Source organism: Anabrus simplex, chromosome 3, assembly GCF_040414725.1.
Source record: "Anabrus simplex isolate iqAnaSimp1 chromosome 3, ASM4041472v1, whole genome shotgun sequence".
Classification (NCBI taxonomy): domain Eukaryota; kingdom Metazoa; phylum Arthropoda; class Insecta; order Orthoptera; family Tettigoniidae; genus Anabrus; species Anabrus simplex.
The window spans coordinates 57,529,990-57,557,425 of NC_090267.1; the positions used below are offsets into that span (position 1 = coordinate 57,529,990).

The 27,436-nt window shown below is 38.6% G+C and overlaps 1 protein-coding gene across 4 annotated transcripts in view; it reads right to left on the reverse strand.

The window, feature by feature from the left end:
- Positions 1-27,436, reverse strand: part of cib (thymosin beta cib) — a 111,716-nt gene that overhangs the window by 12,640 nt on the left and 71,640 nt on the right. For 2 of the 4 annotated variants that reach the window (XM_067142541.2, XM_067142539.2), the window contains exons 2-4: positions 21,359-21,504; positions 10,759-10,872; positions 5,304-5,417 (exon numbers count right to left, since the gene is read on the reverse strand). In XM_067142541.2, the coding sequence (XP_066998642.1) occupies positions 5,304-5,417; positions 10,759-10,872; positions 21,359-21,497 (367 nt within the window). In that variant the 5' untranslated portion in view covers positions 21,498-21,504. The remainder of the gene's footprint in view (positions 1-5,303; positions 5,418-10,758; positions 10,873-21,358; positions 21,505-27,436) is intronic. The other 2 variants (XM_067142542.2, XM_067142540.2) reach the window with 1 other exon arrangement.

Sequence of the window (27,436 nt, forward strand, 5' to 3'; positions counted from 1 at the left end):
TGGCTAACTATAAATTTTAAACAAAAACAAAAAAATACAACAAATGAGGACTGCTTTAAATTGTAGTTTAAGAAAGATCAATATCCAGTCTAACTGTTCCATTTTACCTTGCTGCTTCTGTCCAACTAGCAACCTACATTTTGGAACCACAGTTTCTATTTACATCTTATAACATATGAACCAGCCAAAGCATTGACCTCCGAAGAGTTCCCAAGGAAAAATCTACTTTCATTCAGATAAAAAGGTTAACAGGAGCGATAATATACACAGTGAACTATTACAGCCACAGCACATAGAGCTCATTAGGGGACTTAAGTTTGCCAAGATTGCTCAGCCAGAAGGCCTACAGATAATGGAATGCCATGTGGTCAGGATGGCAATCAAACCTTGGACCAGAGATTTTACTTGGGTGAATGATCAATTAACAAACTAAGTTTAAATGGTTATCATTTTGCTGTAAAATCACTGGTACCGGTAGTGCTATAACTGCTGAAATAGCTGGGAGGCTGAGCAGTTAGCTGATTACTTTAGCAGTGTAGAAATATACCAAGTCCATTTTTTAAAAAGTTTTATACCAAAAATGAGAATTTGACAATACAATGAATTTTACTCTACAATCCTATTTTACACTAATACATACAGTACAGGAATGTATCAAAATAGTAGGATTTTAATACTCCTAAACAGAAGCTACAATCTCGTATTATGAAATCTCATCTACTTAACATTCATGCTATTAACACACATTAACTGCTTACTAGCACAAACTAGAAAACTGGTGGATACCTCTTCAAAATCCCACATTTTGTCATGCTGTGGACAGCCCACGCAACAAGAGCAAGCATGCAGCAATGTTCTGATGTCTTAATTGATCATCCCTAAGTTTCACTGAAACTGGTCTGGTCAAACCAACTCTGAAGTTCCCTCGTCAGTTGTATTGCTTGGATTTAAGTCTTTTGCCTCTCGTATCAGCCAGCTATTCAGTTGGTCTCTGAAGTTCAGTCCACCAATTTCCAATCTTTATTCTAGTATTGAAATCCTTGGACTGGCCTGTAAATGAATGCTACCCCTACACCATGGAATTTGCCTGTTTACTTGTAAAGCCTAAACTAAATGATTATATGATTACTATAGTACTTGCAAAACTAACAACCCCCATTTAATTCCCCACTGATGCCTGGCTCCACTAAATCATGTTTCAAAACAGTCCGACATTAAAAGTCGGAAACATCTCCAACCCCTCTTGTCCTTGTCTTGCACAACTCCAAGGCTGAGTATCGACTGAACAGGGAAGAACCCAACCTTAAGATTGGGTCGCTCCTGAACAATGGATCTCAAACTAACACTTCAGCAAGATTTATATGTTTGTCTAAGAGCAAGTGAAAATATATTAAACACACCTAGATGCCATCATGGGTTGCTGAAAGCACTAATCCATAATGCAAATATTCACCACAATATTCCCTATATTTCCTTTTCAACAGAATACCTTGAGATGCAACTGAACTGGATGATTCAATTCAGAATATTTTTATCATTATCATCCAAGTATAACTTTCAATTCATATTAAGACTACATTTAAGCCAACGACCATTCAAGGAAAAACTTGAAAAATGTTATCACTGTGGTTAAACTTAAGTCTTGCACTGTTTAAGAAATTGTGAAGACAGTCAAAAATAAACAAACTAATTCATAAAGTTGTTCCAACAACAATTAAATTTAAAACTAATGCACTTCAATCAAATTAAAAGAATTCTGCTCAAAGAAGAAAATTTCTTCCCCAAAATTTTGGTCTGCAGGCCTCTTAACACTTTGAGAACCACTGTTCTAGAAGTATCCTTTGTTAAAACTTTTTTGCACCAAAATTAAAGAACTAGAAATGAATAAACAACCATAGTAAACATTGAAAAAACACATTCAACTTATTAATGCAAGCAATCTAATTGTAAAATTTTCCAAAAAGCAACAGAGGAGAAACCCTTTATGAAAAAAGAATCCTAATGATAATTAAAAATTATTTGCCAACATACAAGTTTATACAATCATGCAACACACATAATTATTTTATCACTAGGGTAGAGCAAGAACACAGATAATTTATTCGGAGGGGGGGACACAAAGAAGTGGGGTGGTAACTATGAGCCTCATCTCATTACAATGCACAAATTAACCATTGTTACCAAACCATGCACAGGACATTTCCAATTAAATTTGCTACTTCCATAAAGTCATCAAGAATGATACAAAAATATTAAAAAATACAAAAAGTTTGCATTAACACAAATTAAAATATATTAGTTTTCAGAAACTAAATTCAGTCGTCAGCAACGTGCTTAATAGTTACAATTAAATCTCTAAAACGTCTACATAAAATGCGTTGTCGATTAAAAACTGGAGACTAGTTCGTTTTGATCTACGTTCTTCCAGTAAATAAGGAATCTTCCTCTGCAGATGAATTCAATCGGTCTGAGTCTTGCTAAGAACATTGCGAGTGTATTCGGCTGAAATCAGTCTCTGGCAGACTATTGTAAAATTTCAGTAGTACTACCAACTACTGGAATGAGCAGCAGCAGGAGGGATAGAGCACATTTACTACAATCAGTGTAATGTTCCTGTCGATCAGTTTTAGAACATCACAGGGCATTATTATTTTGGCCTGGGTGAGCAATATTAAAGCATCCATGATGGGGAGTCTTTCATTCCCTCAACATTCCCTCTAGATAACTCATTACCGTGATGACTGAACAGTATTTTCGTGTCCACATACCTCGCCACTGATGGACTTCACAACAACAAAAAATCTTGAAAAACTCCTGCTACCATAGTTCTTAGAGTAAAAATATAAGAGGAATGAAAGATCAGAAACTGAATTTTCTACAACTATAATTTTTTATATGGTTAATATCAACTGAGAAATTTGACATTTCCTGTTTTGGCCCCCTTAATGTTGCTATGTCACTATACATTAACGACATCTATAGCCTAGTGCATAACCCGGCTATCTTGAAACTTTAACACTGAGTTGAGAAATTTGATTAAACTATTTTCCTGTAATGTAGAGAGTAGAGAAAAATTAATGTTAGTAGGACATATGTACACATCTCTTTGAGAGTAACATTTCACTTACCACATATTAGCATTAAGGGTGAAGCTTTACTTAATTACATAAAAATGTCTTGGTTAACTTCAACCACATATACCAGTACCTCTAATGTCCAACCAAGATATAAACAAGCTTTAGGACCAGAGAGAGTATATGGGCAAGTTTCTGTGAAGTAGGTTACAGGTTTAGGGACCCCGAGTAGATGGGTAGTCTCAATTGAATTAAAATATATCAGGTTCCAGGTATCTACAACATTATTTTATTACAGAACATGTTTCGGTGTTTCATTTTGACACCATCATCAGCTGTATAGTAAGTGAAAAAAAATTGGCGATATAAACAATGAAAAATAATATATTGCTAAACTTAACTCCTAAGTTATACTAGGTTTGAAAACTAATTTACAGCAAGAAAACTCTTGTGATGTCGTAAATATAAAATCTCATCTGGGTGATGAGTTGTCTTCAAATTCCGTAATGGCTATAATTCAGTACACTCGTCATGTCGGATTCAAATACGATCTTAAAATTGAGGAGTTAAAGTTGAATACAGTCCTTTAATGCTAAAATGTTCATTTCCTATATATATTGTTAGCCATATGTAGATAAAAACTATTGTACAATAAAACTGTTAAACTGCGCCGTCTTCTAAGTTTTGTTAATGTGTAGAAATGTAGTTTTTTGTGCTGTACGTATAACGGTTGGAACTGATTTGATTTGCCCTGAAGTTGTTAGGTGGGTATAGCTTCTCAGTTCAATGCAACCCTCTACGGCTGTGTACTTCGCGTGACGACTGCAGCACTAAGAGTGCGGGTAGTCCTAACCACCCGAGCTCGAGGAGGGCCAGAATATGTCTGAGAAGCTTACTCTTATTCCACAGCAAATGATATCCCAACTCTTAGGACAAATTACTAGGCCACTAAGCTCTTACTGTGGATCAACGTTAACAAATCTGCCGTCAGAACCCAGTACTGTAGGCTAAAACCCACGAGAAGTAGCCAGATTTGTAAAGAGTAGGCAAGTCCATTCAATACTCTTCGTCACAAGATATCTGCATCCATTTTCCATCTACCTTTCATGACCGCGACATGCAATCTAGGTCAATAATTGCAATACCTCCACATCATACATCTACTTTCAGCAATTCTTTCCTTGCGTCAGACGCTAAAAAATGGAATGGCTTACACCCTGAAATTAGAAATTGTTCTTCATTAATTATCTTCAAAGGACTATCTAAAGATTTCCGTTCTTTCCTCTTGAATACGTTGAATATAGTTACATGTGAATGTCTAGTGAATAGTTCCTAGATGTTTCATAAATTACTTTTATGTTACATGAATTTCACCTAGAGTAGTTAATATTGAATTAATTATGGTTATTTCAGACTTAGGATGTAGATCTTTTAGATTTAGTCTATATTAAATTATTATATATATGAAGTTAGAACATAGGCCTATATAAATGTATTCTGTATCAAGCTGCATAATGTGGTTAGAGCCAATTAATATGAATAAACAAAAATTTCTGGCAACAATGTTTACTCGACAAAACTAATTAAAACTCTGCTATAGATAACCCAAAAGAGTTTAACTTTCTCCGCTGTTCAGTAATAGTAAAACAGGACATTTAAAATGATATGCAGGCATCCTCAACGGCATCAAATAAAAATGTTTACAACCTGGTGGTTGACAATAGTCAGCCAATCAGCTGTTGATCCTAGTTCACAAAGGACAACATGAAGTAAATTTGTGTCCTCTTCCCGAGGTGGTGAAGCTCTTTTCAGGCACATCCCCAATGGAGGTGAGTTGCATGTACTATTTCAACCACAAACCAGCCCTTCTGCCGTTCTTAAACTTCTGGCAGAACCGGAAATCTAACCCGGGCCCCCAAGGATGGCAGGTAACAACACTAACCATTACACTACGGAGGCGGACAACTACATGACAGGAAACCACACTACAAACCACCGTATTCATTATTAGTCTATTGAATCAAGTTTATTAAAAACTAATACAGGGTAGAAATTATGAAGTTATAATGAAAATATTAACTTAGAAAAAAGAAATTCTCTGTGTTCTTGTCCAACTACTAAAACCAAACTGTACTTCCCAACTGCTTTCATCAAATCATTACTTTGAACTTTTTAGTCTTACACTATATAAGTACTCCAACACACAAAAACGTCACCTCGCAAACTTACCATCCTTATCTGGAAGAGGATTCTTCTCCTGTGTTTCTGTGTGCTTCAGTTTCCCTGTATCGAACGCCTCAACACCTTGCAACAATGCCTTTTGAGTTTTCTCTGTTGCAACATCTGCAAGATAATTTTAGATATAACACTGCTATAAGAACCTTTTAAATACAAACAAAAACAGCTCAAAGAACTACTCATAATAAAGACAAACCTTCGAACAACAACAAAAATCTCTGCATTTTTACCCAGCACCCATGCTCTACATGCATTTCAAGAATGAAGCAGAAACAAAAAAGCATTCCATATAATCAGAAATGTCAATGGGACATAGATAAAAGGTCAGGAGTCATTTGTAGCCAAGAGGTGAGGGGGAAATATGAAGGCAAGGCTAAATGCAGTTTATTGACCTTGTACACATGAAATCCCCTTTCCACAATCAGTGTAGCTGCGTCACTGGATTAGAGGTACAGTGTATGATTCAAGATTCTAATTCTTGAAAGTTCTATCATCACAGGTAAGGAAAATTATTTTTTAAAGGTAAGCAATGATCTTGACATTGTATACTGTAATTATTGATATCTGATATGTTATAAAGATTCCTGGTGGTGCACTCTACATCCACCCAAGAAAATTAACAGTCTTCTTAAGAACAGCTTGAAAAGAGTTGCCTTACCACCAAACAGTGAAATCTGAATGTTTAAATTGTTGGCAGGGTGCCTAAATGGCATTCTCAAATCCTGTAGAAAAGGCCCATTGTTTTGTACTACTACTACTACTACTACTACTACTACTACTACTACTACTACTACTCCAGAAGCTGTCTATATCACAGACTAGATACACAGCTTACAGACAGGGAAGAAATCTGATTGTTTTCTAGCTGAAGCTAACCTATCAATGATCTACATTTAGGGCTGTCACCCTGGTGGCAGATTCCTTTCAATTTTTTACCTAGCTTTTTCTTGAACATTTTCACAGAATTTGGAAATGTACCAAACTTCTCCTTTGATAATTTATCCCAATCCATTACTCCTTGTCCTACAAATGAATATTTTCCCTAATTTATCCTCTTGAATTCCAACTTAATCTTCATACTATGATCTAACTTTTAAAAGCTCCACTCAAGTATTTGTCAACTTACGTCATTCCATGCCATCTCTACACTGACAGCTCGAAACATACCACATAAATACAAAGTATGTTACAAGTGTTATTTTTTTAATATCCACCTATTTAACACAAAGAGATCTTTTTTAGAAAATTAAATATTATTTTAAAATGTTAAGGGATATGTTTCACCCATATTAAGGGCATCATCAGCCTCAAACTCATACCTGTACGAGTGAAAAATCAGGATCCTGATTGCTCTTGCAAGTCATAAAAAAGAGGATATCAATGTAGGTGTCTATCCAAACATAACAATTATTAGAATGTCCTTGGCTAAAATCGCAGTATCAAGCTGCATGTCAAAAGTTCACACGATTATACTTTCCGGAGCGTTGAGTCAATGCGCCCAAAAAACTTGTTGGAAAACTTGTAGGGGTAGAGCAATAAACAGCTCAGTCTTTATAATGAAACACAAATGTGCCTCCTCTAACTCTAACAGGATTGAGCTGTTTATTGCTCTACCCCCAACAAGTTTTCCAACACTTTCCACTAACACTTTCCACTTGCTCTTTCAAGTCAGGTATCCCTTTTAGTAGCCTCTTTTGACAGTATTCCATAAGATAACACATCCTATTTTCTGAAGGTGTCCGAGGACGTAGCGCGTAGCTAGATTGCGCGTGGCGGCCATCTTGCGCGGTAGCCCTAGAGGTAGATTGCGTGCGGCGGCCATCTTGCGCATTAGCCCCTGGCCCAGAATTCCCTTTTTATCCCTACTACTTTGTATTTAAGTACATTTCAATACGGACCTAACATGAGAATTATAACGTGTAACATACCACGTAGTCTAGCACCTTTTCTCGAACACCTCTTTATTCTTAACACTGAAAAACTTTATTGACTGGAATCCATATATTACTCATTCCCAAACTTTACTCAAATACTTTCTTATGGATGCATGCACATGGTAACTCTCCCCCTTACAAAAGACAGATTTCAAGAGAAAAAAGGTTTAATTTTTATAGTAATTTCATAAGCTACAGTAAATTCTATGCACTATGTCAAGTGGTTTAGCCTTTAGTGCAAGGAGTGCACAAAGACTATGTTCGGCTCGCCAGTTCTGTAGCTGCAGATTTACAGTACTGAATGTCCAACAGACACTCCCACACTCCATACAATTCCATCCTTTTGTAGTCTATGTATTTAAAATATCTGCTAGCAATATCCTTCGATTATATACTAAAAAGCTTTCTTTTATTATTATTATGGCTACATTTTATTATACATGTCCAGTAGAACATCATCCTCTTTAATTTGCATCTTGAAACACCATTTATCATCCCAAGCAGTAGAGTACATAAGAACTGACCAATATACCTTTGTGTGTATTTTTTATTATTATTATTATTATTATTATTATTATTATTATTATTATTATTTTTGCAAGTCAAGTTGAAACAAACATGTTTAAAAGATAGAAATATAAGGTCTAGCCAGAAAATAGATTACTGGAGACAGGGTACCTAAAAACTGGATTAGTTAATAATGGTAAGTAATTATAGTGGGCAAAACACCAGCTGAAAAACATTAGGTATTCCATGCTAGATATTTCATGCACATGCATAGCGAACTATTGTAACAAACTAGACTTAGTATACATCCAAAGAGCAATGTGCTCTATGGTGTAAACAAAAAGAGTCAACCAAGGATTTTCATAAGGAGACTATTCCACCAATGCCTCGAAGGGCAGTCTACATCTGGAGCAATAAAAGTACTCCCTGCTCCTCAAAACTTGACAGTGAAGACCAATCAAGTCATTGTTGAAAATGAATGAGATTTGGGAGAAGATAATACGAGACGATAGATGAGGAACAATAGGGATGAAAATGTAATGTGTTATTCTCCTGGCGAAATCTAAATCATAACGCAATAGCAATAAGAACCCAGAGGATACTTCAGACCTCCCTGTGTACAAAATGAACCAATGAGTTGTGCTTCTCGAGTATCTCAGTACATATTCATAAACCGAATAACTGGAACGAATCCTGGTTTCATCACTAATATGAGTATATCTTAACCATTCAAAATAATTTTCACCTGTCTGCAAGAGCTTGTGTTCTCAATGAGAATTTTTAATTAGTTCCTAGAAGAGAGGTACGAGTTGCATTGTAGTGTGAAGTTCTGATCATTCCTTGGGTTGCAGTTTTGAGAATGTTTGGGCCTCCTTACTTGGTTCAATGGTAATGTGTCAGCAGCCTGATGTGAAGATCATTTGTTCAAACCTGGCAGAGGTAGTCCAATATTTGCAGAGCAGAAAAAAGTCCAAAAGAGGTTCATTCCTCTGTTGTGTGAAAAAAAAAATTTTTTTTCTTGGAAACAGACATGTAGGCAGTGTAGATTTCAAAACTGCCTGCACAGTATGGCTGAAGTCAGATCATCATCATCATCATCATCATCATCATCATCATCATCATTATTATTATTATATCTTTTCCTACCAAGACACTAGACCATTTATAGCTGGACTAACCCAGGAGAGAATTTAACTACAATGAATATTCCTTGAAATATCTGCCATATAGCTCTCAGTCAAGCCCCCATGGGTCAGGTGGCAGCACGCCAGCCTCTCACAACCGAGTTCTATGGTTCAAATCCTGGTCACTTCATGCAAGATTTGTGCTGGACAAAGCATAGGCAGGACAGGTTTTTCTCCAGGTACTCCAGTTTTCCCTGTCTTTCATTTCATCTGTCAGTCATTAATCATTACCCCAGAGGAAGTGTGACTGGCTTTGGCACCTGGCACAATTCCTATCCTCACCGCTAGATGGGGGCTTCATTCCATTCCTGGCCCGGTCGAATGACTGGAAACAGGCTGTAAATTGTCATTTTATAGCTCTTAGTTTCTTATAAATTTGCACTAGTAGCAAATGCTCATTTAAGAGAGATGTGGCCAGTGATTAAGTAATAGGGTGAATGCACCAATACTGGTACAGATTATGTTGTGGAGGGGAAAAATAATGAGGGAGAAGTTATAAATTATTTTTGAGGTTTCATGTGGTACATTATTGACCTATTTCCCAACTTGCACATAACAGTAATTTGTAAAATTAATGAAATCTGAAAATCTGGTAAGTAATTTTTCTTAGGTTAATGTAGGTTAATAAAATTCTTGGCGTTTTCAATATCAATCGGCAGATATAACCACATAACTTCACTATGATTAATGGGTCAATATGGATTAATACTTCTATAATGTATGTTATTATACAGCCATACAGTAATAAAATTAAGGATGGATATCGCAGATTAGTACAGTAAACTGATTAAGGGCACTGATGAGAGTGGTATATTGTCTTAAGAATGGACACCTTGTACCTGAAAATTTTCTGAAATCGTTTTATTATTTCAATGTGGCTATATGAGGACTCTGGCTTGTTCTGTGGAGACCACACAGCAATATTTTCAATAGAAATTTAATAAATTAACCAACAGTCATCTCATAAAACATTTTTATACAGTAGATACGTTGTAAATTCAAAATGAACATCATACATCTTCGTTATACTGTGTTATCTTTCAGCATTCAGTCTACAAGTCTCTGAATTCACTTACCATCACCACCACCACAATCCTATTTGCAACTGGTTCTGTGGCCTTGTTTAGTTCTATACCTCTTATCCTAAAAACTGTCAGAAACCAAGTCTAATCATCATCATCATCATCATCATCTCCCTCTACTTCTATTACCCTCCATAACAGAGTCCATTATTCTCCTAGGTAACCTATCCTCCCTCCATTCGCCTCACATAACCCCACCACCGAAGCCGGTATACACATACAGCTTCATCCATCGAGTTCATTTCTAAATTAGCCTTTATCTCATTCTGAGTACCCTCCTGTCATTGTTCCCACCTGTTTGTACCACCAATCTTTCTCTGTACTTTAAGTCTGAACATAAAATTTTTTTTAAAAAATCTACTCATAAAACTGAATTTATATTGTCACAAATTTGTTTTCCATTTTTAATCATATGACAGACTTTTCACTGTTATATAATCAGGTTTGTTATATACAAGGTCTCCGTTCATTAGCAAATTATATTTTTCTCCGTTCATTAGCGATGATATTTTTAAGTTCAGGAACGCAAGTTTTATCATCAGACAGGAATGAGGTGGTTTGGTTCAATAAAGCTCAATGCTGAAAGTAAAGGAATCCTGATGTTTTAAAACTTTTGTTTCAGTATGTTAACAACAATTTGGTTAAAGCACCCTTTTTAACCCAGCACAGGAAAATTAAAATCTGAAGCACAGAGCAACCAGGCAACTAACTACTAGCAAAAAGCCCATTTAGAACATACCTTCAGCGTTGGGAAGAACTATTTTCTCCTGCGTGTTGGTCCTCTTTAACCTCTCGGGTTTAAAGTTCTCCACTCCCTGAATGAGCTCCGTATGTTGGCGCTCCTGTTTCACATCTGAGTAACATAGTGAATCATGCAACGTGCACATAATACAAGCGTGCAAAGGCGGGCCAGGTGCAAACCCAATTCAACAATTAACTACCAACTCCTGTACCTGTATGCGATGCGATATCACACAGCATACAGTTACTGAGAGTGCAAGGATATTTTCTACTGCAGAGGAGCTCAAATATTACAACAATATAAATACAGCTGTGAAGAAACAGTACTAGTCCATGGTTCAAGCTTATACCAAACTGGCAGTAGAACAGACAAGTATCCATAATGAGCACAAATACATTTCTATATAAAGCAAAGAGTGGGATAAGAAAGAATGGTGATAAATATAGGTTCTTGTTAACGTTGAACATAGGTGCATCACTAATTTTTAAATTTATTTGAATTTTTTTTCAAGTGGCTTTATGTTGCACAGCCAACTCGCCCAGTGCACTGCTAATTGTGTGGGTGACCTCGCCTCATGCAGTTAAAGTACCAGAGTTATTTGAAGCCCAGGCTGGCTGCTGACTGCAGTTGTATAGCATTGATAAAGTGAATTCTTCTTAGACTTAGCACCATTGCCATTGCTCTAGTGTTAATGTGTATTTTGGCAGTGTAGTTTCTGCATAAACATTTGCAGTGGAGTGTTGTATAGAAAGTAATCTTTATATTAGAACAAGTTTTCATTGAGGAGTACCATACGAAGTACAGTATTCATGTCATGGAGTGCTGGTTTCAATTAGATCACCGAAGAGACAGCTGCTGTAGTGAGGAAATGGTACTGTGCATGGTCCGGCAAATGCAACAGAGGATGTCGGACCTCATACTGGGTGTATAAATAACAGTTAACAGCAGGATGGACAAGACGGATCTCTGTGCATTTGACTGCAGCCAGATTGTTTGCACCAGACTTATGGGCCACTTCATCTCTGAATCTTTGCAAGAGCCAATGTATCAAGAGTATACAAGTACATGGATTCAGGCAAAATCACTGCCGCCAGGGTCAATTATTGCGGTGTACAATATTAATGACTGATAGTCATGGACCAGCTCAGATAAGAGCAGTGGAGATGCCACAGTGCAGAAGATCACTCTTAAATTTAATGCTCAACGATGACATGGCAGCCATACCATCCAGAACCATTTCCTCACCATGGGGTACAGAGAGGGTACCTCATCTCAATACCAGTCACAAGGACCAATGATAGACATGGCCAAATGACCACCACTGGTTGCTTGAAGAATGGGAAAAGGTCACCTGGACAAACTAGTGGAGGCACCAGTTGGTACACACTGATGGCCATGGCAATGGAACCCAGAAGGATAAAGTACACGCCAGTGGTGGTGGTATCCTCTTCTGGGGACTGCTCATGTGGGATGAAAAGACACACCTGGTACTGACTGTCCCTCACCAGCGAAGTTTACAGGAACCTGTAGGCAGATCATGCTGAACCCTTTGTTCACCTCCAACACCCTCCAGGCAACTTAACTACAGCAAGACAATGGTACAGCTCAGCATTCCTGAATTCTGGCCAACTGGGACTGAGTACTCCACACATGCGAAGGTGCTTGCCTGGCCCCCAGCAGCCCAAATCTTAATCTTGCTGAGCACGTGCGAGATGTGTCTAGAGCTGGACGCTGCTATGGTCAATCTTGGCGGACTATGGGAGACTGCTCAGCGATCGTGGATCAGTGCGGCTCCGGTGTCTTGTGGAGTCTACGCCACACTGCATTGCCGCTGTGCTACATGCTACTAGCCAGGTATCTAATTCAATTGCTCACAAATGTATAATACAGTGAAGAACTTCTGTATCACCATGTCTGTTACTAACAAAAAAAATTAGGAGATTTACTCCTTTTCCAACTCCAGTTTCCAGGGTGTGGAGTACAAGCACTTGCCACTTCTTCCTGTCAAAGTATAGTTTGCTCCTCTATGTCCTCCCATTTGGCATTCCTCTTGCTGACTTCCGTTTCACTGTGTATCTATTCCTTGGTCTCCCAACTGGCCTCTCCCCTTTCACTTCTCTGTTCTTGTTCTGTCCATCATAACATGTCCAATCCATTGTAGCCTGAGTATTCCTAAAAAATGCTGCAACAGGTATTTTAATGCCAGCCTCCTTCCTGTTTTGCTTCATTTCTAATCTTGTCCTTCCTGGTCTTTTAGTTCATTGTTCTGATTAATTTCATTTCTGTTGACTGGATTTTACTATTTGCCTTGTTATGCAGCGTACAGGTTTAGAGTCCATATGTGAGAAATGGAATGAAGTAGGTATAAAACATGGTCAATTTTGCTTTCTGGGGTATTTTTATCAGCGCAGAGTAGATTTCTCACTCGAAAATAAAATTGAGAAGCTTTGCGAGTCTTATTAAGTATTTCTTGGTTTACTGTGTTATCTTTTGAAATTACACTTCCAAGGTATTTGATGTTAGAAACAGACTGCAATAGAGTTCCACCCAGGAAAATGATCTGTGCCTTTCCTGTTGACAGTCATTTCAACAGTTTTTGTTTTACTGATATTTAGTCCATATTCTTTGAACTCGCCATTCCAAAGATTTAGTTTCCTGTACTTCTGCTTCATTTTCTCTCCAGATCAGAACATCTGCAAATAGGGTGTTAGGCTCTTTGCATGTTCTTTGATTGACTTTATGATCTGATCCGTAATAATGATGAACAGGAGTGGTGATAAGCTAGTGGCTTTATGTCGCACCGACACAGATCTTATGGCGACGATGGGATAGGAAAGGCCTGGAGTTGGAAGGAAGCGGCCGTAGCCTTAATGTACAGCCCCAACATTTGCCTGGTGTGAAAATGGGAAGCCACGGAAAATTATCTTCAGGGCTGCCAACAGTGGGATTTGAACCCACTATCTCCCAGATGCAAGCTCACAACCGCGCGCCTCTAACCGCACAGCCAACTCTCCTGATAGTGGTGATAAGGCACTTCCCTGCTGGACTCCTCTTTTGGTTTCAAACCAATCTGATCTTCCATCCCCTACATGTACACAGCTTAAGCAGTTTTGATAGATCATCTTTACTTTATTGATCAGGAAGTTTGGCACACCTATACCTTCTAGGCATTCCCAAATTATGTCTAAGCACACTGTCCTAGGCCTTCTCAAGGTCCTTAAAAACCATCAACAAGTTATTACTATATTCCCAGTGCTTTTCTGTTAACATTCTGACAGCAAATATCAGACCTGTAGTTCTTCGGTTCTTCCTGCAACTGTGTTGTTCCTCCAATAACGGAGCAACTATATTCCTGATTATTCTTTCAATTATCTTCTCCAGAAGTTTGAGTGAGAAAGTAGAGTGATACCCCTATAATTTGTGCATTCTTCCTGTCTCCCTTTTTATACAGGGGTATAATGATGCATTTCATCCAGTCTGGTATCCAGTTTTTCCAGATGACCGTACTGTACACAACCATTGTATGCCTTGTAATCCAGCTGCCTTATATCATGTCAGCAGTGAGGTCATCAAACCCTGGGGACTTACCATTTCTCATGTTCTTCAGCTGAGACTCCACTTCTAGCCAAGTTAGCTGGTGCATGACTTGCTCTTAAGTGCTCTTCAGTGATATTTTAAAGATTTTCTCCGTTTAGTAAAGTATTGAAGTAGTTCATTTCTTCTGAGGCCTTGATCTGTCTTCACCTCTGCTTCCCATCCCAACTGTGGCATGTGATTTTATGGTTGCCTCTTCTGAAACCAAGAGTTTTGTATGCTCAAGTTATTCTGTGCACAGAAGTCTATCAGGTTTTCTTCCTCCTGGTTTCTGCCACCATAGCCATGGGGGTACAATGTCTTACAGCCTTGCCTATCTGTCCCAACTTGGGCATTCAGGTCTCCCATAATATTGAGGTCTTCCTTTATTTGGTCCTCTAGACCTACAAGGAACTGATATTTTTCATCTGCAGAGCAGCCTGCCTGTGGGGCATATATATGGAGAAAGGTATGGAATACCTGGCCAACAATTTCATTTTAATGATTCTGTCACTTAACTGATGTCCGCCTGCACATGAACATCTTTGTGGAGAAAGAAATTAGGGTTCCCACTCCAGTACAATATATAACCATTCCGTAAGGTTTTCTTTCCTGAACCTTTCCATTTTGTCTCGCACAACCCTAAAATCCCGAGTGTGTCTGTCCACGAGGTCTACAATTTCTTTGCATTTACACGTAAGGGTGAAGATATTGAGAGATCCAATTCTGAGTTTCTTCCTGTGTAATGGCTCTCTTCCTGCATCTCCGATGCGCTTCAAGTTGTTGGCCGTCATAAGTTTGCGAGTTGCATGAAGAATTTTTGTCGTGTCTGGTAATTAATACTTTTACATCCGAGGCTTCTTTTGGCTTTGAAAGCAACGCACTCATCTACTCTGTTCAGCTGACTTGTTAGGCCTAACACTATAGAGGATTTTCTGTTAGGGTAATCTCCCTTAGCCTTTGGCAGTCCACTGCCACATCTGCAAAGCAGCAGAGTTTTGGTGAATGTGTGTCATTTCCTACACAAAGGCTTCAACAAGCCTCCTAAGGGAGAACTCCTCGACCCTTAGCTGTTCGTTCTCCCTTTCGTGTTTCGTACTGGCAGCCCGAACCTCGGCCAGACACTCGCAGGTACTACCGTCTACTGCCACATATGGTACCAGGGTGTTCGTGACCTGATAGGAGATTAACTGTCGCTTGCTATATCTTCCAATTTAAATCCTGATAATTAAAAAAAAAATCTGGGAAATATACAAGTGTATGCCAATACAAGTGTATGCCATCAGTCAATCCATCAGTCACTACTGATCTGAATTTAGGGCAGTCGCCCAGGTGGCATATTCCCTAACTGTTTTCCTAGCCTTTTCTTAAATGATCGCAAAGAAATTGGGAAATTATTGAACATTTCCCTTGGTAAGTTATTCCAATCTCTAACTCCCCTTCCTATAAACGAATATTTGCCTCAATTTGTCCTCTTGAATTCAAACTTTATCTTCATATTGTGATCTTTCCTACTTTTTAAAAAGACACCACTCAAACTTATTCGTCTGATGTCCTCCCACGCCATCTCTCCTCTGACAGCTCGTAACATACCATTTAATCGAGCAGTTCGTCTCCTTTCTCCCAAATCTTCCCAGCCCAAACTTTACAACATTTTTGTAACGCTACTCTTTTGTCAGAAATCACCCAGGACAAATCGAGCTGCTTTTCTTTGGATTTTTTCCAGTTCTTGAATCAAGTAATTCTGGTGAGGGTCCCATACACTGGAACCATACTCTAGTTGGGGGTCTTACCAGAGACAAATATGCCCTCTCCTTTACATCCTTACAACAACCCCTAAATACCCTCGTAACCATGTGCAGAGATCCGTACCCTTTATTAACAATCATATTTATGTGATTACTCCAATAAAGGTCTTTTCTTATATTAACACCTAGGTACTTACAATGATCCCCAAAAGGAACTTTCACCCCATCAACGCAGTAATTAAAACTGAGAGGACTTCTATTGTGAAACTCACAACTTGACTTTTAACCCTGTTTATCATCATACCATTGTCCACCGTCCATCTCGCAACACTATCGAGGTCACCCTGTAGCCGCTCACAATCTTGTAACTTATTTATTACTCTGTACAGAATAACATCATCTGCAAACAGCCTTATCTCCGATTCCACTTCTTTACACATATCATCCATATATATATAAGAAAACAAAGGTCCAATAACACTGCCTTAAGGAATTCCCCTCTTAATTATAACAGGGTCAGGTAAAGCTTCGCCTACTCTAATTATCCGAGTTCTATTTTCTAGAAATATAGCCACCCATTCAGTCACTTTTTTCTAGTCCCATTGCACTCATTTTTGCCAATAGTCTTCCATGATCTACCCTATGAAATGCCTTAGATAGGTCAATCGCAATAGTCCATTTGGCCTCCTGAATCCAGGATATCTGCTATATCTTGCTGAAATCCTACAGGCTGAGCTTCAGTCCAATAACCTTTCCTAAACCCAAACGGCCTTCTGTCAAACCAGTTACTAATTTCGCAAACATATCTAATATAATCAGAAAGAATGCCTTCCCAAAGCTTACATACAATGCATGTCAAACTGACTGGCCTGTAATTTTCAGCTTTATGTCTATAACAACCCTCATACAAGAGAAGAATTGCAGGGAAACGTTCAACAAGTTATGTGGAACATTTTGTAAGATGAGATTCACCAAGTGTCTGCAAACCAGTCCAAGAGGAACCAAGAATGTTTTAAGGTTTGAGAGAAGTCATTTTGAAAGAACATGTGGTTTTAAAGGAGATGCTTAGTCTTTTAGTTTCACCAGAAATAGCTTTGTATAAAGTTCTTTTTAAATGTCTTGTAGCGCTGCAGACCAGCAGGTGAGTGTCTTTCAACAACTTTCTATGGCACGGGTAATGCTCCTGCACAGTTACAAAATAAAGACCCTACAATAGTAGGCCAGGAAAAAAGATTTCAATGTTTAAGAAAAGAACAACTCGTCTACATGATATAGCCTTTATGTAGCAGTATGTACAATAATATCTGTCAATGAACCTCTCCCACACTAACCTAGTTATTTCTACATTATCACTGGCTATATCCACTAAACCATTAAATTTAATGTCAGATCACATCACCTGGCCCATTTTGGTTCTTAAAAGAAAAATAACTGCCCTTCAGGAGAATCTGAATAACACCATGCTTACAAAAATTAAGTCAGTAACCAGCCTCAATTCTGGGGGAAAGGTCCAACCAATCATTTTAGAACTATAGTTCTATTTAATTTCAGATAAATACAAGCTGAATTATAAACTGATTTTGATAAAATTATGTATCACAACAGGTCAGTGCTTCCGAGCAACTTAGACGTGTTGGCAGTAGAATGAGTAAAAAGATAAATCTGGAAACTAGGTATTTTAATTCTTCCTTATGCCTCCAGTCTTCAGTGATCTTTCTAACATTCTATATTTTGCTTCTTTCTCTAGCTGTTTAATTGCAGTATGAACATGAGTTTTCAGCAACGCTGGGATAAGAAAGGGCTAGGGCTGGAAAGGTACTTTTAATTAGGATACAGACCTAGCATATATCTGATGTGAAAATTGGAAAGCAAAGCAGTAACAGTTTGAATCCTCAGCCTAATGTAAATTTAGACCTAAAATTTAAAATTTACACCTGCGTAATGGAGATTAGAATATGGAAAGTGGTATAACAAGGAGAAATTACAGATACTTGTAATGAAACTTATCACCAGGACAGTACATATTTATAATAAAGTAAATCAGACTGCATCTTAATCAACTGAGACCTCTGCATGGCTTAGCTAAAGCAGATAAACAAGAGACTGCTGTACCCAAAATCCATCCATGAGTAATTCTCATTCAGTAAAATTAAACAGGGCATTGTTTCATAAAAATCAGTGTACATTTTCCAACACAGGAAGTCATTTATCGAAACTGAGAGAAATCTATTTTGTCTAGTTTTGTGTTTCCGCGTTTGCCTTTGTCTCCTTTTTGCTGCTCCCTGTTTGCACACTAAATTGTCATTGGGTTTAACCTATAGGTTCGCATTCATGCTCCTCATCTTTCTACCGGGTGGTGCACAAATGGCGACATTTCTAAAGCAATTAACTTTTTAATCATGGGTTAAATGCCATTCAGCTTTTGAACACAGCTCAACTGTTTCCTGGAAAAATATGGAGAAGACGTTGTGGATCCGATCGTAAACTACCTTTGTTTCAGTTTAATTTTCACCATGGTAGATTAGTCGCCTTTCCATTCAAAAGCATGCTAAGAGACCGTATGTCTCTGACTGAAAATTTTGAGCCATGTTTCGGGTTCAGATTTAAATCCTTGAGACTTTTTGTTGCATTTAAACTGCACAGACTCAGAAGGGTCTTACGGTGATGATGGACTGAAAAGGGGGACAGGGACAGAAGCACCTGTGGCCTTAAGGTGTGATGTGGCCTGGTATAAAAATTGGAAACCATCTTCAGGCCTGCCAACAGCAGGGTTTGAAACCTTCTCCCGAACGCAAACTTACAGTTACGTTACCTGAACTGCACACCCAATAAGCCAGTACTCCTTTATGTGGAGTTTGACGAAGAACGTCTTTTCAAATTAAATAGAGTTCATCTACCCAATACTTTATTTACACTGCATTTAGGTAGGACTAACACACATTACTTCAGGACATATGACATCTTCAGCTAAAAATTCATTTAAAATTGACAGACAACAGATCCTATAAATAAACTGAAAGTCTTTTCTGTAAAATCCAACAAAGTAATTTAAATGTGCGCGAGGATTGTTGAAATATGCAGTGAATTACTGAAGACCTGTGCCACAAAGTACTGGACATGTGCACTTCTTGTGAAGAGGTTATTGCCGTAATGAAGCCACATTGAACGTGTGTTAAAGTAAAGTTTATTTTCAAAGATTACATTATCTGTGTGAGACATTATATACTGTGAATGAACATTGCAATATATATTGTAATACATGCCTCAGCTATTCTTGTGCCATCTTTTGAAGACATCACTTTTGTTCTTTTTTATTACTTTTATATCAAACCCACATTACTTCTCTATCAAAGAAATTAGGGTACATGAAATATCCCAAATCCAAGTCTTGTAAGTCTAAGCACAGTCTACAAAGGCTGCTAGTCTAAAAGAGAAATGCATCTCTCTCCTGCGCAGCGATAACCCAACTACGGAATAGTCTTGCAGAGACATGGAAAACGCAAAGAATGATGGAAGTCGGGTAAAGGAATAGTGACCCTTCCCATCCACAACAATAGACAATCTGCCACCCACATGTCTTATTCAAGACATTCTGGAACCTAGAAGCCATGGTAATGGTACTTCCAGCAGATTTCTCAGCTGAGGAATCAGTAAAGGAAAAATTGCCATCCATTTCCTTCAGATAGGCAGTGCCCCAGTCCCAAACTACATCTGCCTGGAATGCAACTCCCAAGAAATATTTGGCGCAGACCGAACAGTGTCAGAAATGGTGTTTAGAGAGGCCAGTTTGAGCTGCACAAGTAGGAAAACTTGCTACACAGAATGTGTACCACACTGTAAAAGAGTGAAGACACTGAATGTCACCCCTCCATTGAAAAAACCTCCCAGTAGATCTGTAAAAATATGTATTTATCCCTGTACCAGTACATAATATGTAATTCATATAAATACTGTAAACAAATAAATAGCTGCCATCGCATAGGACATCTGAAGAGCAGTCTCAACAAGAAAGTATGAACACTGTTTGGAATATCACAGGCATGCTAAAGAGACATCACAACATCCAAGCACATTTCATACAACATGCACCAAGACACACTTCCTTTAAAAGGAACACCAATACAGGCTTCTTAAGTTGCAGAATTATTCAGTAACCATGATGAAAATCCAATGAGATACCAAGTATGAGCATTTATCAATGCAAGCGAGGATACAGTGTCTTAACACATTGTGTTTTTTTAATCCTCCCTCTTCCTTCAGAAAAGAGCTCACAAAATAATCAAATTAAAAAATACAATTTCATATTTCAACAAACTGAACTGCACTACTATTTCATGAAACTTATAAGAATTTGATTTATTCTTGCACTTACTATCAAGCAAAGTATACATCAAGTTTATTAAATCCCCTCGACCATGGTACCTTTTTAAATTCAGCTCTCAATATTCCAAGCAAGTGCAGTACATACACCTCAGACCACTTAAAAATTATTAGTTCTATAAACTCTCATATGTAATGAAGTTAAGCAGTAACAAATGGCTTTGACAAGAAGACAGCCCATTTATTTGAAGATGGCAGTATATGAAGATTAGGATGTTGCCCTTTTTTAAATGTCTGCCCTTTTCTCCACTTCTATTTATTGCTTGTTTCTATTTCTCCATGCACTACCTGATTTGACAACAGTTTTTTCCTTTCCATTACTTACAATAACCCATTGGGCTCCTTTTATCCTGTGTTGGTCCCGTATCCCTAATCTTTTACCACCAGTTTTTGTCTTTTGTGTTTTCCTGTATTACCTGGCCTCCTTATCCTACAGCTCCCACATCAATATCCGACAAGATGGTCCTTCAATGAGTACAGATACCCTCCTGATAAAGCCAGGAAGCAGAAACAAACTTTGACATTGAGAAAAAATGGGTGTTTAAGAACAGGGATTGATAAGGAAAAAGCCGTCTATCTGAAGACTGCATGTCCATGTATTTCAGGTTTGCACTTTTCTTTTCTTTTGCACCTTATTCCTGCAGTGGCCTATCATTGTGTTTAACTTGTTCGTTCAACAAGCACTAGTAAGTGTTTAGTTTGGAATGCTCGAGCCTTGACAGATACCAAATATTTTCTGCAAATTTAAAAAAAAGAAAAAAAAGAAGGATGCTTCTCTAAAGAATACAGCAGTTCCCAGAAAATCTGGAAATAGAACAACCTATCAAAGTTACTGAATAACAGCATTACCATTTTCAAAAGCTATTTTAACTCCAAATAAAATTTAGGTAGCATACCCTCTGCCGTTGGTAAAACATTTTTCTCCTGCGTCGAGACTGTCTTCATCTTGTCAGGCTTAAAGCCTTCAAGTTCGCTTTTGAGGTCCAGCGCAACCTTGGGCAAGTCCTTGAGAGATGGGCTCACAGGGTTCGACATGGTGTATCTGTAAGACAGAATAAAGATTTATCAACATGAAACAACTGTAGTATTCTATTAATCCCTGAAAATAGTCGACAGACTGGAGCATTACAAGGGTCAAGGATCATTAATTCATTTTTCTTTCAGACACATCCAAGCATAGTTTGAGCTGAAGAAAAACATATGGCCCTTCTACTACGGATGTTGAGCACTTTACAAAGACTGGTTCAGTCAGATAGCCTGCAAGAGATCAGCATGGCTATGCTCAGCTTGACAGGGATAATTAAAATTACACTTGCAGAATAACGAAAGCTTACACAAGAAATGCCTCTTAAAACAAGGGAGAGAACAAAGAAAGGGACAACAGGATAGAAAGTATAGATAAGAAAAGTGTTTTTCCACCAATCAATACACAATTTATTCCAAATAGATTAAACTAGTACCGGTTTTGGCTCTTTAACGGCCATCATCAGCTAGTACATGATTTGTTTCCAGCCATTAGACAATTCACAAGTTGTTATTGTATTAGACATCCGGATGTCTAATGGGGGATGGAAATGTATACAGTAGCTGTAATTAAAACATCAGTAGTCAAGGTAAAAAGTTACAATAAGTTAGAACATGAGTATGTAGGACATTAAAACATATGGGCCATAATATAAAACACTTAATAAGTTTTAAACACATTAAAATTTGGTAAGTATAGGTAGACACTTGTTAAAAATTTTTAGTTCATGTTACATAGATTTCATTCTTCTATCTTCTTTGTAGTTCCTTTGCTTTTATGTTATGTTGATTTTAGCTGTATGTGGTAATCTTCGAGAATGTTCTGAAGCTGGTATGCGTCATATTGATATGGACCATTGCCATGAAGAATTTTTAAAAAAATATATATTGTGTTATATATTCCAACTTGTGATGTACTCTGGTAAGTTTTAATATAGTAAACAGCAGGTCTTGAGTTTGAATTTAGAAGTAGTTTGTGGCAACACCTCTCGTCTACGTTTGTGGTTGTAGTTATAGTTGTGGAAGTCTTGTGCCAATGTGTTTGAAGGCTTGTTGTGTTCTACTGCGAGTGCGTCTCCTACTGTATCCATTTCCATCCCCCATTAGACATCCGGATGTCTAATACAATAACAACTTGTGAATTGTCTAATGGCTGGAAACAAATCATGTACTAGCTGATGATGGCCGTTAAAGAGCCGAAACCGGTACTAGTTTAATCTATTTGGAATAAATTTTGTATTGATTGGTGGAAAAACACTTTTCTTATCTATACTTTGAATCTGTCAATACGGAAAATGAAATTTATAAATAATAATACAACAGGATAGATACGGACAGGTCAGCATGGGAAGAGGAGCAATAGAGGACAGGACAATCTACACACCTTCACACCCTGCTGTTTACTCTTTTCCAGACTTCTACTGACCTGCTGGGATCCTTTTCTACTTTGGCGTTTGTCCTATGTTCTTAAGCTTTATTTGACTGAGCAAGTTGGCCATGCAGTTAGGACAGTGTAGCTGTGAGCTTGCATTCAGGACATAGGGGTTCGAACTGCAGTTTGGCAGGCCTGAAGATGGTTTTCCGTTGTTTATTTTCCCATTTTATATTGCACCGATACAGGCCTTGTGGCAACGATGGGATACGAATTTTCTTTTTGCTATTGCCTTTATGTTGCACCGACACAGATAGGTCTTATGGTGACTATCGGAGAGGAAAGGGCTAAGAATGGGAAGGAAGTGGCCATGGCCTTAAGATACAGCCCCAGCATGTCTGGGTGAAAATGGGAAACCATGTTTTTAATTTATGACCTGCCACCAAGTTATCAGGTTTTCAGATGCATAAAGTGCCTCTGGTTTAACAATTGTTTTCTAGTGTCATAATTTTGCATTTCAAAGAGTATATTTTGTTGTATCTGTTCCAAGTGATTTTGCAAGCTCTTTGCAGTTTTTTTTTTTTTTGCTTCCTGGTTTATCCCTGCTGGTTGAATAATTTCGCCAAAATACTTCAATTTATCTATTTAGAAGGCTTTTGGTAACAGTTGTCAAATCTGGATTCAGTTCCTTCCACATACTGCAGCTTTTCATATGAAATTTGGAGTCCTGTTTTGGCCACTCTTTCATGAAGTCTTTCCTTTAGAAAAATAATCATTTATCTTCTTTAATGGAAATTTCATTTTAATGAACTCACTTTATTGAAAAACCCTTTTTTCTTTTAAATTTTGCACGACCAGTACTACTGTATATACTAACCTAGGTTAGAGTGGTCCAAATGCTTTCATTTCTGATTGAATAAGTTTGAAAATTATGGACTATATGAATTTTCAATGTTTAACTTATGTCTCAAAGTCATTCCCGTGGATACTGGAATTGCACCGGGAGGGCCGGGGGAGGGGAGGAAGGGGAGTCGGAGGGGGAAATGGAGAGAGTAACTTTGAGCAACTTTTCAAATATTCATTAACAATGACATCCTAAAAATATCCTTTCATGTATTTACGTCCTTCCTGTAGGCTACCTTATGTATTCTTCACAATTCCTACAACTTACATCTCTTTTGCAAGCACGGGCGTCAGAAGACTTGCCAAATTAGTAAATTACACCTCCTCCGAACACCAACATTTATAGGAAAGGGAGTTAGGGACTGGAATAACTTACCAAGGGAGATGTTAAATAAATTTCCAATTTCTTTGAAATCATTTAAGAAAAGGCTAGGAAAACAACAGATAGGGAATCTGACACCTGTGCGACTGCCCTAAATGCAGATCAGTATTGATTGAACAATAATATGGAAACAAAAGCAGGAAACAACTATTCTGACAACGGGCTGCTACATCAAGGACATTTTTTTTTAAATTTTTCACCTGCTTTCTTAATGGTTAGTTACTAATCAATTACCGAGTCATAGGTAGTTGAATACGTTGAAATGAGGAAGTATCTGTATGAAATGACCAATTTAATACCGGAAAGTTAACTTCTATAAAGCCGGCCCCGTGGTGTAGGGTTAGCGTGCCTGCCTCTTACCCGGAGGCCCCGAATTAGATTCGCGGCCAGGTCAGGGATTTTTACCTGGACCTGAGGGCTGATTCGAGGTCCACTCAGCCTACGTGATTAGAAATGAGTTATCTGCCAGTGAGATAGCGGCCCCGGTCTGGAAAGCCAAGAATAACGGCCGAGAGGATTAGTCGTGCTGACCACACGACACCTCGTAATCTGCAGGCCTTCGGGTTGAGCAACAGTCGCTAGGAAGGCGAAGGCCGTTCAAGGGGATAGTGCCATGGGGTTTGGTTTAACTTCTATAAATTGAAAATTCTACCGGCAGCCACCGTGTCGAGTCCCCTTCCGCTTATATGACTGATAGGGCTGGCAAGCATCCCTCTGCATTTCATCCGCAGCTAGCATAAATACACAGTCTTGGCAGCCCACCCCTCTGGAGGACGGTAGCAAGTCTACGCTGCGTGTTTAACTTCCTTATGTGCGCGGCGGCCAAGAGGGCAGACTCGCTTGGGCCTCTCATCGATTTCATTTATTTGAATAGACTCCTGTTATGCCTGTCACCTCATTTTATGAACTCATTTTCCTATCCAGCCCCGATAGGATTAGCTTTGCGAGACCTCGAGTGTCCACTTTCCCGTCTTTTCTCAGCAGTACTTTCCTTCTAGAACTCTTCTCCGATTAACGTTAGGAGGGGGTTTATGAATTCCTTCAAGCAACAATCACCGTCATCAAAGAACTTGAGGCTCGGCATACAATGTCTAGTACTGTAGTATCGCCACGCCTGTTGGCGCCGGTATTTAGTCTGGCAGGGACACGCACATCGACCCGTTTTGTCTTGAGGATGGGAACATCCGAATTCAGAGTGTGGTAATCGGACAAGTTCTACTGCAGTGCAGTCACAGTGTCAAGTATCTTCCAGGTTCACACAGGACGGGATGCAAACTACCGTACTTAACATCAAAATCCTAAGTCAAATCAATCAAACAATCGCTACTGATCTGAATTTAGGGCAGTCGCCCAGGTGGCACATTCCCTATCTGTGGTTTTCCTAGCTTTTTCTTAAATGATTGCAAAGAAATTGGAAATTTATTGAACATCCCCCTTTGTGAGTTATTCCAATCTCTAACTCTCCTTCCTATAAACGAATATTTGTCCCAATTTGTCCTCTTGAATTCCAACTTTACCTTCATATTGTGATCTTTCCTACTTTTAAATACACCACCCAAACTTATTCGTCCACTGATGTCCTCCCACGCCATCTCTCCACTGACAGCTCGGAATTGTCGAGCAGCTCGTCTCCTTTCACCCAAGTCTTCCCAGCCCAAACTTTGCAACATTTTTGTAACGCTACTCTTTTGTCGGAAATTGCCCAGAACAAATCGAGCTACTTTTCTTCGGATTTTTTCCAGTTCCTGAATCAAGTAATCCTGGAACCATACTCTAATTGGGGTCTCACCAGAGACAAATATGCTCTCTCCTTTACATCCTTACCACAACCCCTAAATACCCTCATAACCATGTGCAGAGATCTGTACCCTTTATTTACAATTCCATTTATGTGATTACCCCAATGAAGATGTTTCCTAGGTACTTGCAGTGATTCCCATAAGGAACTTTCACCCCATCAACACAGTAATTAAAACGGAGGACTTTTCCTATTTGTGAAACTCACAACCCGACTTTTTACCCCTTTATCATCATACCATTGTGTACTGTCCATCAACATTATCGAGGTCATTTTGCAGTTGCTCACAATCTTGTAACTTATTACTATATACAGAATAAATTAGAATAGAGTAAAAATTCAACGCGACACGTTCATCGTTACTGGTAATTTCATATGCGAAAAACTAATCAGGAGTTCCTAGTTTTTAGCACGTAAATGTGGAATATCACGGTAAGTCTACCAAGTCCACAATCCCCACCAAAAATATTTAAATAGGCTTAACTGAACATTGCTAAGAGAAAATCAATATTAAAAGATCATGTCGAATGCTGTGAAGACTAATATCCTATATGATGGTTCGTTCAATGGGAAGCTTTGAAATTTTGCATTTATATTTTTAAAGTGAAAATTCGTGGTTTCTCTTTCGACTGATCTGTCGATTTAAAAAGTTATCGCGATTCCAGACCCTTATGCTAAGAATCTTGCTGATATTTTGATAGAAATCAATATAGACCAAGATTAACAACAGTCTTCGTGGTTCAGGCGGCAGCGCGTCGGCCTCACAGCAGGTTCCGTAGTTCAAATCCCGGTCAATGAGAGATTTGTGTTGGACAAAGCGCAGGCGAGACAGGTTTTTCTCCAGGTACCCCGGTTTTCCCTGTAGTCTTTCATTCCAGCAACACACTCCAATATCATTTCATTTGTCGATCGTTATGTCATTGCCACAGGAGTGCGACCGGCTTCGACAGCCGGCACAATTTTTATCTTCTCCGCGAGATGGGGGCCTCATTCGTTCCATTCCTGACCCGGTCAAAGAACTGGAAAAGGACTGAGAATTTTTTCAGTCAGTATGTATCTGGGTGTATCCGAGATGCGCTTGAAGGAGGCGTGATTACCTCTCTAGCTTAGCTGGTGGCTTCCCACCCAGAAGAGGTTCGAATCTCGGTCGATTATGGGTTGAGATGTTCATCTCAAAGATCACATCAGGCCTTAAACCACCGAAAATACCTTGGGTGACTCCAGCGATCTCAAATTACTGCGATAAGTTGAAGAATGCACGAGTTGCGCCTGTGAGTTCTGTACGAAGGGATATTCCGAAGAAAAGTATCCCGGGAGTGGTACAGTTACTCCTCCCACCCCTAAACAGGTCGTACTGCGCCAAGGCCAACTATGGCGAAGATTGCGCTCATATTATAACTAATTATGTAATATTCTGCTTCACTGGAAATTTGACAGTGACATGTGCTGTCTGAAAGAGTTGAAATATGTCTAAAATTACACGTGGTAGTGCAACT